At 36.0% G+C, this 16,791-nt stretch overlaps 1 protein-coding gene across 3 annotated transcripts in view; it reads right to left on the bottom strand.

Moving 5' to 3' along the window:
• Window positions 1-16,791, bottom strand: part of LOC138167030 (bifunctional heparan sulfate N-deacetylase/N-sulfotransferase 3) — a 233,962-nt gene that overhangs the window by 204,732 nt on the left and 12,439 nt on the right. For all 3 annotated transcript variants that reach the window (XM_069095607.1, XM_069095589.1, XM_069095598.1), the window contains exon 2: window positions 6,756-7,894. In XM_069095607.1, the coding sequence (XP_068951708.1) occupies window positions 6,756-7,835 (1,080 nt within the window). In that variant the 5' untranslated portion in view covers window positions 7,836-7,894. The remainder of the gene's footprint in view (window positions 1-6,755; window positions 7,895-16,791) is intronic.

Below are 16,791 nucleotides of genomic sequence, written 5' to 3'. Positions count from 1 at the left end.
TGTCCTCTCTCTCTCTCTCTCTCTCTCTCTCTCTCTCTCTCTCTCTCCCAAACTATCTTCCTCTCTCCCTATGTCCTTTGTCATTCCCTTCCTTCTTTCCTACCTTCCTTCTTTCTTCCCTTCCTTCCTTCTTCTTCCTTCCTTCCTTCCTTCCTTCCTTCCTTCCTTCCTTCCTTCCTTCCTTCCTTCCTTCCTTTCTCTCTCTCTCTTTCTTTCTAACTTTTTCTTTTTTTCTTTCTTTTTATTCTATATGACCTTGTTTGTCTCCTATAAATGTAAAGCTCTTTGTGAGTGAGATCTATTTCATTATTAATACTTTTATCTCTGGTATCTAGCATAGTGCCTACACATAGTAGGTACTTAAAATTTCTAGCTAATTAATTGATTACAAAGATTTCTTTTTAGGATAGGCTTCTTACCTCCTAACAGATATTCACTTTTTATATGATAAAGGCTTTGTCAGAAATAAATCACATTTTCCAGTTCCCCACTGAAATTTTCCCCATATGTGATTCCTTCCATCTTACTATCTGAGTTGCAATCAATAATTCAGTGCTTTTAAAATGTATTTAGTCACTTAATTCTGTTGCGTGTATATAGATAGGTGGTTTTCAGTAAGAGTGCTTTGGATGCTACCAGAGGCTTCTCCTTCATTTATTTAGAATGCCATTGTGTTGCTAATACTTTAATATTACAATAATTTAGATATGTTATATCTGACAGTACAAGGTGAGTAGGAAGAATTAACTTTAGGAGGATTCCAAAATTGAGTATGTATCAGGTTAATAGTCCATGATACTTTGTGGATTAAGGCTGAAGGTATGATGGACCCACAGTCAAAAGTGAGTTAATCCCTATGAAAGAAAATGAATTGCTGGGGTGGCCAGGTAGCTCTGTGAGTAAGAGCACCGGCCCCAGTGTCGGGATGACCTAGGGGTCGAATCTGGGCTCAGATACTTAGCACCACACCCAGAAATAACTGGCTGTGTAACCTTGAGCAAGTTACTTAACCCCAGTTGCTTACAAAAAAATATGAATTGTTATTCTTCTGAGATGCCTACAAACTTTAAGATAGTTGTATTCTGAAAAAAAAACAATGTTACTAGTCTAACTTTATGTATAGGGGACATCTTGTTTAAGGAAGACTGTAAAACTGCATTTTATTCTACCAATTCAAATGCTTTATTATAGACAACAGCAACAAAATGAAAGTTATCATTTTGTATTCTCTGCACATTTCCATCAATTTGTGATTACAAAGATGTGTTCTGAGATGGAATAATATTTGCAGAAGCTGGCCTGTTCTGTTCTGATACCTTCATCAAGGATGCCCTTGATATATGTTTAGTTACTTCCCATAAAAATTCTGTAGAGGTAAGAAGGTGGACATGTGAGGCAACTGTACTAATGTCCTCTATTTTTAAAGTAGTAATTAATGTTTTTCTGATCATTCAGTTTCTTTATTTTCAGTTATCTTCAAAATTAACCCTGATTTGTCTTCAGAATTTTGCTAGGTCCATCAATAAGATCTCCTCTATGTAGAGTCCTGTCAGTCGCTCTCTGCCTTCTTTTCTTTAAGAGACATTTACAATTCCTCATGTATACACTGGTGCATTGTCTTGGTTTCTCTCTCAAAAATACCAATTCATTCCACAATGTACCAATCAGCAAGAATTTATTAAGCATCTTACTATATGTCAGGCAATATGTAAGATACAAGGCACTCAAGGAGATTCCTTTCTAGTCAGGGAGAAAATATGCATAAACATATGTACACATCACACACATGTATTGCATGTATATGTGTGTATACACATATGTATACATGCATACATTCATGTTTATATATACATATACAAATATATAAAACAGCCTTAAGGGAAGGGACTAGTCCCTGGGGACCAGGGAAAATCTCATATAGAACTCATTGCTTGAACTACATCTTGAGGGAAACCAGGGATTCTTTGACATGGAGAAGAGGAATGTGAGGAATGGGGAAGAATCAATGCAAATAAAGAATTAAAAAACAGAATGCTGAATGTGAAGAACAGCAAGAAGGTCCGATTTTGGCTATATTACAGAGTGGCCTGAGAAGAGCTGCATATAAGATTGGGAATATATAGGAAGGGGTCAGTTTGTGAACAGCTTAAATGACAAACAAAAATGTTATATTTGATACTACAATCAATGAGGAACTAATTAATTAGATGAATTAAAGTGGCCTGTGTCATAGGAAAATGCTCTTATCAACTAAATGGAGTTAGATTAGGGAGTGACTTTAATCAAACAGACAAATTAGAAGGCTATTATAAAAGTCCATGTGAAAGGTGCTAGTGGCTTGTGGTAAGATGGCTGTGAGGGTATGGAAAGAGGACAAAAGTGAGAAATACTGTGGAAATAGAAGGAATAAGACCTAAAAACTGACTGGATAACTGGGAACAGTGAGAGTGAGGAGGTAAGGATAACACTAAGATCCTGGGTCACTTAGGCTAAGGAAATAGAAAACAGCAAGTAGGCTGAGGATAAGCATTTTATATTAGGAATAAAGTCAAAAGCCTTAGCCTGCCATTCAAAACCCTCCATAACCTGGTCTCCTTGTTGCTTCCCTTTCTACTCCCCACATGCACATTTCCCTCAAGACAGCTCTGCATTCTGTCTCTTAAACTGTCTCATACTTTTAAACTTCAGCACTAACTCAGGCCATTTCCTCTACATGGAATGCACTCTATCCCTCATCTTTACTTCTAGAGTGCCTGCCAACCCTTCATGGCTCAGCTGTAACTGCACTTCTATCATGAAGGCTTCTTTGGCCATATCAGGTGGAAGTGATTTCTCTGCCATGATATAGAACTTTTGTTTGATGTTCTGCTAACTTAGGAATTATACTTCTTGAAGGGGCATGTTCCAATGATTACATTATTTGATGGGGCTAAAGACAAGTCCCCTAGCTAGATTAAATAGTGCTACACAAGTATAAATGAAAGGCTGTCTCAGAAGTCAACATTTCTCACAACATCAAATACAAAATGGTAAAATGGAATCAGGATAGTCAGTGGATGGAAAGGAGTTTTCAAGTTGAAAAGATCTGTTTGGGATCAGAAGGCATCATTTCAGGATTATCTGTGAAATTGTCTATGTTGAAATTTCCCTCAATACCTTTCACGTACTCCCATGAGTTAGTGTGAATGTGGGATAGCTCTACTGTATTTTCAGTAAGGCTGTGGGCTTGTCTATTACTTACTGTTGTGTAGATATCAATACATTTATAATATATCAGCTAACTTTTATTGCTGCTTTAAGGTTTACAGAATAATTTTGAAATATTATCTCATTTTATTTTCACAACCTCCTCTCCTAGGAAAGAAGTGCTATTATTACCCCCCTTTTACAGATGAGGAAACTGAAACAGGAGGTTAAATGACTTGTCTAGAATTACACGACTAGTATCTGAGGTCACATTTGAACTCAGGTTTTCCTGACTCCAGGTTCAGAGTCCTCTCTATTGAACCACCTAGCTTCTTCCCAGTCAGACCGAGTATAAATTCCTGAAGGTCAGAATCTGTGACATGCATTTGTGTAACCTCTACAGAGTTTAACAAAGAGTTTTAACTCCTAATGGGTGACCAATAAATAGTTTATATTAAATAAATCAATGAAACTATATATCAACCAATTAAAATTAACTCATAACATTTTCAAGTAATTGATTTGGTATAAATTTATATTTTGAGAAAAAAAAAAACACATCTGCTCTAAGACATTGTTTTAAACCAAACTGGGTTCAAAAGAACCACTGCAAGTCTTTGTGGAGTAGAGAAAATCCTAATTGTTAAAGATATCCACTTTTACAAAGTTTTATTTTTTGACACATTTTGAATTGATTCTGTGAATGATCTTTTATCTATCACTCACAAAAGCAAAAATTCATTGTCTCACTTCTTTTAATATCTTGGAGAGTTGGCAGTAATTACATGAAGGTGTTTATCCATTCTATTCTAAAACAGTCCATTATATAATTATATAATTATATAATACATACATCAGTCCCATATGATTCTGAAAGTTTGAAAAGCAATGCCAAAAATTAGACATCCTGAACAGATTTTATCATACTATTTTGAAATTTTAAAATTAGAACCATATTTATTTATCTTGTAAAAATTCAAGGTATGTACTGAAATTGTTTAATTATCAACTTAGTTTTAAGTCATTTAAACTTGAAATACTTAATGGAAGCTTAATTTCTTTATCAGTTCATTTATGTTTTAAAAACTAAAGGGGCTAAAAGTATTGCCTCATAACCTAGAGCACTCTCTTTCCCCTCCTGCCTCCTGCCTCATCTTCTGAACGTCTGTGCCAATTCTTCTGCTGACATTTAATTTAATCTTTGGTATCTTAGTGTGTTTAGCAAGGTTAATGAGTTTCACTACCATAACAGATGTTTAATGTCTGGAGAAAAGAAACTCATTTTATAAAGTATATTTTTCTAACTAACTATCTAAATACACACATACATGCACACACATTGTTATATAAATATACATATATGCAAATGCACATTAATACATAAATAGATATATGTATATATTCATGTATAAAATATGCGTAAATAATATCTGTGTGTATTTATTCTTCTCCTCAATCCATGACCCCCCCCCCAAAAAAAAAAGAATCAGGAAAACTGACCAAATTGTTCACAACTTTTTTTTTTAACTCAAAATTCCACCACTGGCCCCATATTTTAAGCACTTCAAAGACGGGGGGAAAGTAGCATTTAGAGCAAAATATCCATAATAGCACTTTTTATAGTGAAGAACTGGAAACAAAGTGTATGCCCACTAATTGGGGGAGAGCTGAAAAACTGATATATGAATATAAAGGACTAATGTGCCATAAGAAATGATGAACAAGAAATCAAAGGATCATGTGAACATTTGCATGAACTGATGCAGAATAAAGTGAACAGAACTGAAAAACAATACACGTAATGACCTCAATGAGAGACACAGAAGGTAGAGTGAACTTGAAGTAAAAGAAGACCTTGGTTGAAATCCTTCTTTAGACACTTAATATATATCTTACCCTGGGTAAGTAACCTATCATCTTTAGACCCCAGTTTCATCATTTGTATGATGAGAAAGTTGGGCTTGAGAACTTTAGTGCTTCTTCCATCTATAAATCCTTGATCCTATGACTATAAACTAAAAGATTATTGGAAGAAAATCAAATTCTGAATATCTGAACAACCAATAACGACCTCAGAGAACAAACAATCCTCCTCAAGGGTAGAATCTAGGTGGCACAGTGTATGGAATGCTAGGCTTGGAGTCAGGAAGACCTGAGTTAAATCCAGTCTCAGACACTTACTAGCTGTATAACCCTGGGTGAGTCACTTAACCCTGTTTGCCTCAGTTTCCTCATTTGTAAAATGAGTCGGAGAAGGAAATGGCAAACAACTCCAATATCCTTGCCAAGAAAACCCCAAATATGGTCACAAATGAAGAGTCACACATGACTGAAAATATCTAAACAACAATAACCTTCCTCTCAGAAGGGAGGTGGTGGTAACGGCCATGACAGTAGGGAGGCTAAAGTAAAATGTTGTATATATTGCCACTGGATTGGATACTTTTTTTTTCTGGAGAGGAGAAGACAAATATAATGCAAAGCTGCAGAAAATATCTGTGATAAAACAACTAAAGGCATAAATAAAAGTCCTCCTTTAAGAAAAGGGTGGGGTAGGAGCAGCTAGGTGGCGCAGTAAGTAGAGTGCTGGCCCTGGAGTCAGGAGGACCTGAATTCGGATCCGGCCTCAGACACTTAAAGCACACAAACAAAAAACCTAGCCGTGTGACGTTAGGCCAGTTACTTAAACTCAATTGCCCTCCAAAAAGCAAAAAAAAAAGAAAGAAAGAAAGAAAAGAAAAGGGTGGGGGCAACTCTATACAGAATTTAAAAAATAACATCTCAAAAAACTTCCCGTCTTACATAGAAAAACAAAACATAGTGGAAAAGAGATAGAATTTTGTATAATGCTGAATAAACAATGAAGATGTAGAAAACCCATTTTATACCTCATTTATGACCAAAAATCAGTGGTCTGCATTAAACACCTTCTGTACATGTTAACTTCTCTTACGTCTATGTACAGAAATAGTTTCTTGTCTTCATCAAAAGGTGAGAGTTTACATAAGATAAAGACAAATGTAATTCACACTCTTGGGCCTCATCCATATTTTAGTAAAGTCATTGAATACAAAAAGTTAATTTAAATTCCTGTCTGTGTAAATATCATCTCAAAATTAAATTACACATATAAACTATATTTTTCTTGGCATATACCTTTTTATCTGCACTTAAATGACATTCCAAAGTATCATAATACATAATGATAAGAGACACTGAAATGCTCTTTTGACATTTCAAATACTTGAATTCATTTCTAATCTGATCTTTTGTTCTCCAAAATGAAAGTTGATATTTATTATAAAGAACAAAACAAAACAGTTACCTCTATTTCATTCATGAGAGTTAAATTCTAGCCAATGACTGTTATAAATAATGAATGCCCAGGTAGAAGGTTTTTTCCCCCAAATAGATTAAACCTAGTTTGTCACTTTCATAGCCAACTCTACCTTTCAATGCTTCCTTGCAGAGTGATTTCCCATCACAAAGGGAGCTATAATATACCTGGTATAGGGGGAGATACTGAAAATTAATCTCACATTTGAAGATTTTGGGTATCCAACACATACCTTAACATCATTGGTATTCATCCTTGTGCCCTCCTTCCCCACAAAGATGTCGTCAATGTCCACAAGAATATACCTGTCCAAGGATAATGTGAGTTTCTTCCCTGACAAAAAGGAGATGGCATCTATGAAGATGAGCTTGTGCAGCCAAAAGTTCAAGTTGTTGCCAAAAAGAACCCGCTGAATCCCATCATGAAGCCCTACATCATGTATGATGGTGGCGTAGAGAACCCCCTTGGAAATGGGGGGAGAAAGATTTTCAGGGGTCTTGACTTTGGCAAATATCACTGGTTGAAATGCTGAATGATTGATTTGGAAAACTGTCCAGTCACTTCCAGGTAAGGAACGTCTATCAAGCTTAGAAGATTTTGTCACCCGGAGCAATGGAGAATGGGGGTTAATACAACAATCTTTCACAGCAAGGTTTCCATGAACTGAAAAAGGGAATCCTTTTAGCAGGGAGCCCTGCAGGCTATTGTCACTGGTCTTGTAGAATCCAATGATTCCCACACCATACTCTACACAGTATTTATCTAAAAGGCCTCGATTCCAAGAGTCCATATTGACATACTTTGAAATATTTTCATATATAATAAGGACATATTTGCCTTTATTTTTGTCAGTCAACACAGGGAGGTCCCCTTTGCCAGGAGCAATTTCTATGTGATACTGAAACCTACTTGATTCGAGGATCATGATGATGTCTTGACCCAGGGAAGAGTACTGGCTCTCCACAAACACCAGAACAATGGGGTCTGTCCTTAATGGATCAAAGGGCTTCATGGTCTTTAGCTCCATTAATTTATATGGCAGATATGGAAGCTCTCCACAATCCATTTCTGAAGACATTTCAGAGAGTTCATTCTCCTGTTTGTAGCCAGAGTACAAGTAGTATGCTGAAATGACAATGCTCACCATACAAAAGGTGGCAAGCAAAAGAACTGTCCTCTGAAAGTGTCTGTGAAGCTTCATAATAAAACTCATGTCGAATATATGTGCCTCAAATTGTTCCCAAGTGCAGCGGCATTTAAAAGAAAGAAAGAAAAGACAGCGTTTCAGCAACTTCTCCAGTCGATGTGGCATTTTATGTCACCATTGCAGCACGTTTGTCTTCCTTCCGCAAAATTCACAGAAAATAGAGTCTGAAAGACAGAAGGCAGGCAGAAATATTGAACTGATATTTTTTGAAAGACCAGAAATTCTCCTTGCCTTTCCCCTCACCTGCCTCCCCTTCCTGCCCCATACCCATCCACCCTTCTGGCTGCAAAAGGTCGCTTGGGATGGATAAATGGATAAGACATTAAATGAGAATACTTACCTGACTCCAGAATGAGATGGTATAAGAGACTCAAAGAAGGAAGGAAATGGATCTGTTAAAAATCCAGCCTCATAACTTGCTACTACAACTATCATGCTCAATTGACTAAGAGAAGGATTCGACCCTTAATGAAGGAGTCTCAGATATACTGTCAAGACTTTAGTCTTACAAGAAGTTTCCTTAGGCTCAATGAAGATGACTTCCAGATGCTATCAATAAGAATTATCTCTAATTGGGGCAGCCAGGTAGCACAGAAAGTAAAAGCACTGGCTCCAGTGTCAGGATGACCTGGGGATCGAATCCGGTCTCAGACACTTAGCACCCACCCAGAAACACCTAGCCATGTAACCTTGAGCAAGTTACTTAACCCCAATTGCTTAGGGGTGGCCAGGTGGCTCAGCAAGTAAGAACACCGGCTCCAGTGTTGGGATGACCTGTGGATCAAATCCGGGCTCAGGTACTTAGCACCACACTCAGAAATAACTGGCTGTGTAACCTTGAGCAAGTTACTTAACCCCGATTGCTTTAAAAAAAAAACAGAATTATCTCTAATCACATAAAAGAGCCTTTTGGGAAATATTATTCTATCTGGTGACCAAATACTGCACTACTTATCTAAAGCAAGTACATTTTGGAAGTTCACAAAATCTTGAATATGGTACACATAGACTTGATTCTGCAATTGGCACTTTTGTGAAAGTTATATCTAAATCAGATCTTTGTAAAATTTGTGATTTAAAAGAAATCTGCAGTGATTAATTTAGTTAGAAAAATCATAACATGATAGTTTTAGAGCTGGAGGAGCATCAAACCTATCCCTCTCATTTTACCAAGAGAAACTGAGACTCAGAGAAGTTAATTGACTTGTCTGGGGTCATGAAACTGGTAAGGCTGCGAGGCAAGATGGAAACATGTATTTTGACTCCAAGTCTAGTTCCCTGTCCATTAAATCACTTAATGCAATCTCTCTCTCTCTCTCTCTCTCTCTATGGCTATTTCACAAAAGAGGATCTTATTCTGTACTTTTAAATTCTCCTTTAGGATATTTGGGATTTTTTCACTTTTAATTCAAACATTATTGACATAATTAGTATTTTTATTTGAATTTTTCCAATATATCCCTCCATCATCCCACTCATAGAGAACCATCCCTTGTAACAAAGAATTAAGAAGAAAAACAAAAGGACAACTCAGAAAAAAAAACAAAACAAGTCACTCAATTACTTTGACATTATATGGAAAGTCTATACCTATTATATCACACTTCTGCAAATAAGTGAGTTTTTGGATCTTTTCTTCAGGGCAAAGTTTTGTCATTGTAACAATCAGTGTTTTCAAATAAATCATAAAAATATCCTATATGAAACTTTGATTGGTATACTTATGAGAAACTTAGACTTCTGTTGTGTGTTGATAGGAATTAATATATCAATATCTATTTCCTGAATATTCAATCAAGCTTAAAATTTAGCTTGGTGTTACAAGGTATACAAAAAGCTTGGGGATGGCCAAGTGGCACAGTGAATACAGCACCAGTCCTGGAGTCAGGAGGATCTGAGTTCAAATCCAGCCTCAGACACTTAACACAAAAACTAGCCGTGTGACCTTGGGCAAATCACTTAATCCCAATTGCTCCTCCTTTCAAAAATCAAAAACAAACAAACAAACAAATACCCAAACAAAAAACACAACAACAACAACCAAAACCAAAAAGCTTACTGGCACAGTAGATAGAGTACTGGACCAGAATCAAGAAAACCATCACTGAAATCCAGTTTCAGACACTTCTTAATTATGTGACACTGGGCAAGTCACCTAACGACTGTATGCCTCAGTTTCCTCCTTGTTGAAATGGGGATGATAATAATAGAACCTAAATCCCAAGGTTGTTGTAAGGATCAAAGGAGATAATAATTGTGAAGTTATTTGCCAAAGGTGAAATGCTGTAAAAATGACAGCTATTATTATATTGTCCTTGCCTATAGAAAAGCTACAATTTTGTTAGGGCTATAAACATACATGCATGAAATTATTCATAATCAGTATATATATATTAAGCAATTGGGGTTAAGTAACTTGCTCAAGGTTACGCAGCCTGGTGTTTCTGGGTAGGTGCTAAGTGTCTGAGCCCGGATTCGATCCCAGGTCATCCCGACTCTGGGGCCAGTGCTCTTACTCACTGTGCTACCTGACCACCCCCATAAACAGTATATATTGATACTTTTCAATTATAAGTATTGGATATTGCCTATTAGTAATTTTCCAAATAGTAACACAAGGATATAGCCAACTAAAGTTCTTCTTTGATGTCTCTGTGGAATGAAGGGGCCTGTAAATTCTTGAAGATTATTTTATTAAAGTAGAAAATCTGTCAGGTCTGACAAAAAGGAAAGGCTTTTTATGTGCACCCATCATGTAAGTTCAGGGGTTCATGTACTAAGTGATATTTTTTAATATAATGACAGATCTTGAAGCTATTTTAAGATATAAAGAGGCTATTATTTTCTTTTCTTCGGTGAATATTGTCACTTTGATTAAATAACTGACTTTCTGAGGTATTAAGATAAAATTTAATCACTCAATAAACAATCATTAAATGACCACTATGTGTCAGGCAACTGTGCTAAATGCTGAAGATGCAAAGAAAGACAAAAAGCAATCTCTGCTCTCAAGTCTAATGGGGAAGAAAATATATAAAAATAATTTGCACAACTTTGTATAAACAAGGTGTATGCAAGACAAATTGACGATAATCAACAGAAAAATGGCATTAACACTAAATGGGATCAGAAGAAGCTCCCTGGAGAAGGTAGAATTTTAGATGGGACTTAAACAAAGCAAGAGAAGCCAAGGGATAGAGATGAGGAGGGAGAACATTCCAAGCAAGGAGAACAGCCAGTGAAAATACACAAAGACAGGAGATGGTATGTCTTGTTTAAGGAATAGTAAGGAGATTAGTGTCATTTGAGCACAAAGTACATTGTAAGGGGCTCAGTATATTATATTAAAAAACTGAAAGGTATGTGCATGAAGGGGCAGGTCATGAAAGGCTTTGAATGTGAAATGGAGGATTTTATATTTTGTCCCAGAAATGATAGATAGCCATTGGAGTTTACTGAGTTGGGTGAGGACATGGTCACACCAATACGTTAGAAAGATCATTTTAACAGCTACGTGGAAGATGAAATTGAGTGAGGAGAAACTTTGAACAACAGCAGACCATTTCAATATTGCTGGAATGAAGGAATAAGGACAATTACATTGGTGGCAATGTCAGAGAAGATAAATGGGGGTATGTTATAAATAAAATATATATGATTAATAATATATAAAATAATAAAAGAAATGTTATAAACATAAAATCTACAGAACTCAGAGCAAGATTGTATATAGGGTGTTAGAAGGAGAGAACAATTGAACATGACACCAAAATTATAAGCCTAGGAGACTGGGAGAATAGTAATACCTTTGACAATAATAAGGAGATTAGGAAGAGGGATGATTTTTTGGGGGGTGGTGGGTAATGAGTTCAGATTTGGAAACATTGAATTTAAGATCTCTACAATTTGAGATATCTATGAGGTAGTTGCAGACGTAAGATTGGAGGTCAGTAGAGAGGTTAGGGATGTATAAGTATGTTTGAGAACTATCAACAAAGACATGATAATTAGTTTCATGGGAGCTGATGATATTGCCAAATGAAATAGTATGGAAGGCAAAGAGAAGAGAGCCCAGAACAAAGCCCTCTGTGACTCCTGCAGGCAGCAGATGTGACATGGATGGAGGGCCATCAAAGCAGACTGAGGCAAGATCAGATAGGAGGGGAGAGAACTAAGATAAAGTGTTTCACAAAAACCCCAAGAGAAGACAGTATCAAAAAGTGTATGGGATCAACAGATTCCAAAACTGCAGAAAATTAAAAGTAGATGAAGGACTAAGAAGAGCTTATACATTGAGAAAAGTAGGATAGTATGGTGGATAGGAGAACCAGCCCATGAGTCAGAAAGACCCAGATTCATGCCCTGCTACTACACATACCAGATGTGTGGCCATAAGTGAGTCACCTAATCTCACTGTAACACTAGGCAATTATTTAGGAATATAAACTACCAAAAAAGTTGCTGGTCTGCATTGCTGGACAATTTCCAAACTGTGAATCTCCCACAATCAATGAAATCACATTGGAGAACACCACCCTAATGCTAAATGGTAGAAGATAAATAATTAGAAGAAGCAGACAACATATAATAAGATGAACATTGTACAGGAAAACCATAAATATCAAAGGTGTTAACTGGAGAAAATAAAGTAATATGCTATGAGATCACCCAGAAAGCTCACTGTGACTACAGAAAGGATCACCTCTCTAGGAGACAGAACATTTAGGTTTGGACGGGACACCTCTTTGTGATGGAGCATTATGGTTATGTGTAATTGGGTACCTAAACAAAATTGGGTACCTTGTGTGAGTTGATGATTATGTGTATTTTGTGTGTCCTCTGTATTGTGTACAACCTTGAGGAAGTTTAGTGTATCAGCCTGAACTATAATTTACTGAATGTCTTATGCACTTGGAGAAAAGAAAATCAACTTCACAATTATTAGACAGGGAGTCACAGAAAATAGTTTATCTACAAAGAAATGTAAGTTTTATCTGATTTCAAGCTCAGTGTGTATTAGTAATATGATGTCATAGTCCTAAAAACAAATGGGATTGTGGGTTACCTTGAGGGGTATACCTTCCAGGAATGGGGAAGTAATATTTATACTGTATTCAACACTTATGATTTCTCAACTTGACTACTGTGTTAAGTTCTGGGCATCATAATATAAGGAGAAAATTAATTACTTTGAGGATATGCCTCTCGCCTATGAGACTGACAAAGATGATAAAGGGGAAAATGATAAATTTTGGAGGGACTGTGGGAAAATAGGCATACTAGTGCACCTTGTTGGAGCTGTGAATTGGTTTATCTATCGTGAAAAAAAATTGTGCCCAGAAAACTGCCAAAAGAAGAAAGAAAAAAAGAAAGGAAGGAGAGGATGGAGGAAGAAATATAAAAAAGAGATAAAAGAAATAACAAAGAAGAAATATTGATTACCTAATATTTATGTGACAGAAGGAAGAAAGAAAGAAAAAGATGAAAAAAAGAAAGAAAGGAAGAGGAAAAAGACCTAAATTTACAAAAATCTTTATAGTAATTCTTTTTCAAGAAGGCCAAAACAGGAAACTAATGAGAAGTTGCAACATATGAATATAATGGAATACCATTGTCCCATAAGAACTAGTGAAATGGACAATTTCAAAGAAAACTGGGAAGACTTCTATGAATGGATTCACAGATAAGTGAGCATAAATAGAACAATTAATAAAATGCCAGCATCACAGAGAAAAAAATAATGATAAGGGTTAAGTACAAACGAATGAATATTAAACAAACATCTCACCTGACAGCAAGGTGATTTAAAATGCAGAAATTTTTGGACATAGTTAATGTGGAAATTTGTTTCGCTAGTCTATGCAGCTATGTACTGAGTGATTTTTTTTTTATCACTGGAGGAGAGTAATGGAAGTGTCAAATTATTTAATATGCTTGTCAATCGAAAATAATGCTAAACGTTTTTAAAGAAAAATATGATAAACCAAAAGTCTCTAAGAAGGCAACCTGGCTGAGGAAGTGCCTCAACATGTCTTCCATGATATGAGAATAGGGTAAAGGAAATGGACTTGATTAGTCTGGAGAAGACAAGTGTGTATGTGTATGTGTGTGTGTGTGTGTGTGTGTGTGTGTGTGTGTGTGTACTTTAAAAACAAAACAAAGCAAAAAAAAACCCACAAAAGCTTTCTTCAGGCATTTGAAGAATTGTCATGTCAAAGAGGGATTCTATTTGCCCTGTTGGAAGCCAAAGGCCAGAATTAAAAGTAATGAGTGAGGGATACCAAGAGAGGGACATTTAGGCATGATGTCAGTAAAAGCTTCTTCACATACTTGTTCAAAGATTTAATGGATTGTTCCATGAGGTGATGGATTTTCTTTAAAATATTTAAACGGAGGCTGAACAACTATTCATTGGATATGTTATAGTAAGAACTCTCTATGTATGTTGGTTCAGTTGAATGACTTTGGAAGTGTCTTCTGATGCTAAAATTTCAAAGTTCTATGAGTTGAAAATATATTGATAGGCAAAAGGAAAGAACTACAGATTCTTGAATAGGGGATGAGTGTGATAAAAATAGCATTTTAAGTAGATGAATGCAGTGAGATCGTGTAAGACATATTGGGGGTAAAGTGAGACTGGAGTTAGGAAGCCACCTGTAGTGTGGGAGATAGTCGAAATAAGACTTTCATAAAAACAGTAGCTAGCATTTATATAACACATTAAGATTTGCAAAATGGTTTATAAATACTTATTTTGATCCTCACAGTAATCCTAAGAGGCACATGTTATTTTGTCCCCATTTTACACTGAGGGAACTGAAGGAGACAGAGGTTAGGTAGTTAGGAAGTATCTGAGGCCACATTTGAGCTCAGGTCTTCCTGACTCCATGTCTAGAACTCTCTTCAGTGTGCCACCTAGCTACTACAGTGAATTAAATGATTGCATGAACATTACAGAGGAATGGTCATTGAGGGGAGGTAGAAAAAAATCTGGAATCAAAGGGACCACTGAGGAGCAAGGAATATGTTTGTCACTTCTGGTCTTGTCAATGGTCAAGTTTACAAAACAGTTAATAAAGTTTTGAGGGATATGATGTCAATTTCAGTTAAACTGAGGAGGTACAAGAGAATATAGTAAAAAATGGAGGGGAGCATATTGACAATGTATGGGAATTCTAAATGACATCATATCATGTGTTAGAATTCTGGTGGAGGGTACTTGGGCAGAGAATTGGAATTGTGATGAGGAATCAGGAAGAGGTAAAAGAAACATACTTCTCTACCTCGGTAGAACTGGATCACTAGGGATTTGCATTTTTATTATGACTCACAGTTTATGAGCATATCAGAAATATAAGTGCTTGGTGTGTCCACAAGCTATCTTCTCCAAATCATGACTGAACTCAAAGTCCAGGCCTTTCTGCTACCTGCCACCAGACAGGAATGGGGTGAAGAGCTGAAGAAATGGAAATGGACATCCACTAACAGTCTTAGACTGCATCTGTGATTTCATTGGTTTAAAGAAAAATAGAATGGGGAAACTTCTTCCAGTGAATGCTGGTAACTTCTCTCCAACTTTATGATCATAGAATAGATTTTTTGAACCAGGAGTCTGTGAACTTTATATATGTATTGTGTGTAAACATAATACATATATGTGAAACTATATCAATATAATGATTTTCATTGTTATCATATATGTATGGGTATGCATATGTGTATATATACATAAACATATATGTGTATACATACATAAATGTATATGTATATATAACTATTTAAATTTGTTTTCTTCATAATTCTCTGTATTTTGAATTATGGATTTTTAAAAAATGCTCTAAGAAGGGATTTATAGGTATCACCGGAGTACTAAGGGGTCCATAACACATGCAAAATGAAGAATCCCTGACTTACAGAGTTGACAAAACATTGACAGGTTATATGACTTGCCCTGGGTCACACAACTGATATATATCATTGGCATGTCTTCCTTCTCCAAAGTCAGTCACTATACCATTCTGGCTCTTTGTAATGATAATAACAATGGTATTTAATTCAATACTTCAAGGATTTCAACAATGTTGTATACATTCTCTACCAACAGACATTTCATAACCTCTCTGGAAGGGAAGGTCTTTGAGAGTCATTATAACCAAAAAGTTGAACATCCTGGAGCTAGCCTCAAGAATAACTTTTGAATTTAGTTAGTTTGGTCCTCGGACAACTGAGATACATTCCGTCACTGGGTTAGACTCAAGGTCTTTCCCAGTTTGGCAGAATCTCCCGGACTTTGTTTTCCATTGGTCTCACCTTTGAGAATTTAAGATGACTCCCATGTCATGATACGGCATCAATTTATAATTCTACTAAATGGAAGAAGAGAAGAAACAAGAGAAGGAAGAATAAGAAGAAAAATGAAAAAAGATTGAAATATGTATAGTACTTCAAGGTATACAGTTTTCATTTGTATCAATATGAGATAATAGCGACCTAAACATTGAAAAGAAAGGAAGAGAAGAATCTGAGACACACTGTGAAGAAAGAACCATCAAATTTTGGCATGATCTCCTTTTTTTAACTGACAAATTTCACTTCAAGTTAACACTTACAATCTTTTTCTCCAACAGACAACAAATAACCCAGGTCCCAAAAAGGAATCTCTGAATATAGCTAAATTTAAATTTATAAACCTAAGATCCAATGATACAAATTCTAATACTCGATGCAAGAATTTGTGGCACCCTACCAATTCCTCAGTAAGAAAACCACTCTTTTCTTTTGTGTTAACCTAGCCATAGGACCAATTCTGGTGCCGGTGTTTTTCAAGGGATGCTAAGAGCCAAACTTCCAATTCCACCTTTCAGAAAGAAGTAGGAAAAAATGTCAGAAAGTTAGCTAAAAATGGAATGGAGAACAAAGTTTTCTTTCAATTAAAGTTCCATTCAACTTCAGAAAGTCAAGCTTTGAAGCCAGCCATTGTGTTAACATTTGAAAAACACAAATAGGCTGTTCGTTCTCTCTCTCTCTCTCTCTCTCTCTCTCTCTCTCTCTCTCTCTCTCT

Source organism: Petaurus breviceps, unplaced genomic scaffold (assembly GCF_028583685.1).
Source record: "Petaurus breviceps papuanus isolate PSGF00001 unplaced genomic scaffold, PetGlider_PUasm1.0 126, whole genome shotgun sequence".
Classification (NCBI taxonomy): Eukaryota; Metazoa; Chordata; class Mammalia; order Diprotodontia; family Petauridae; genus Petaurus; species Petaurus breviceps.
Note: the sequence above shows the minus strand (reverse complement) of the source record. Positions and strands in the feature narration are given on the sequence as shown.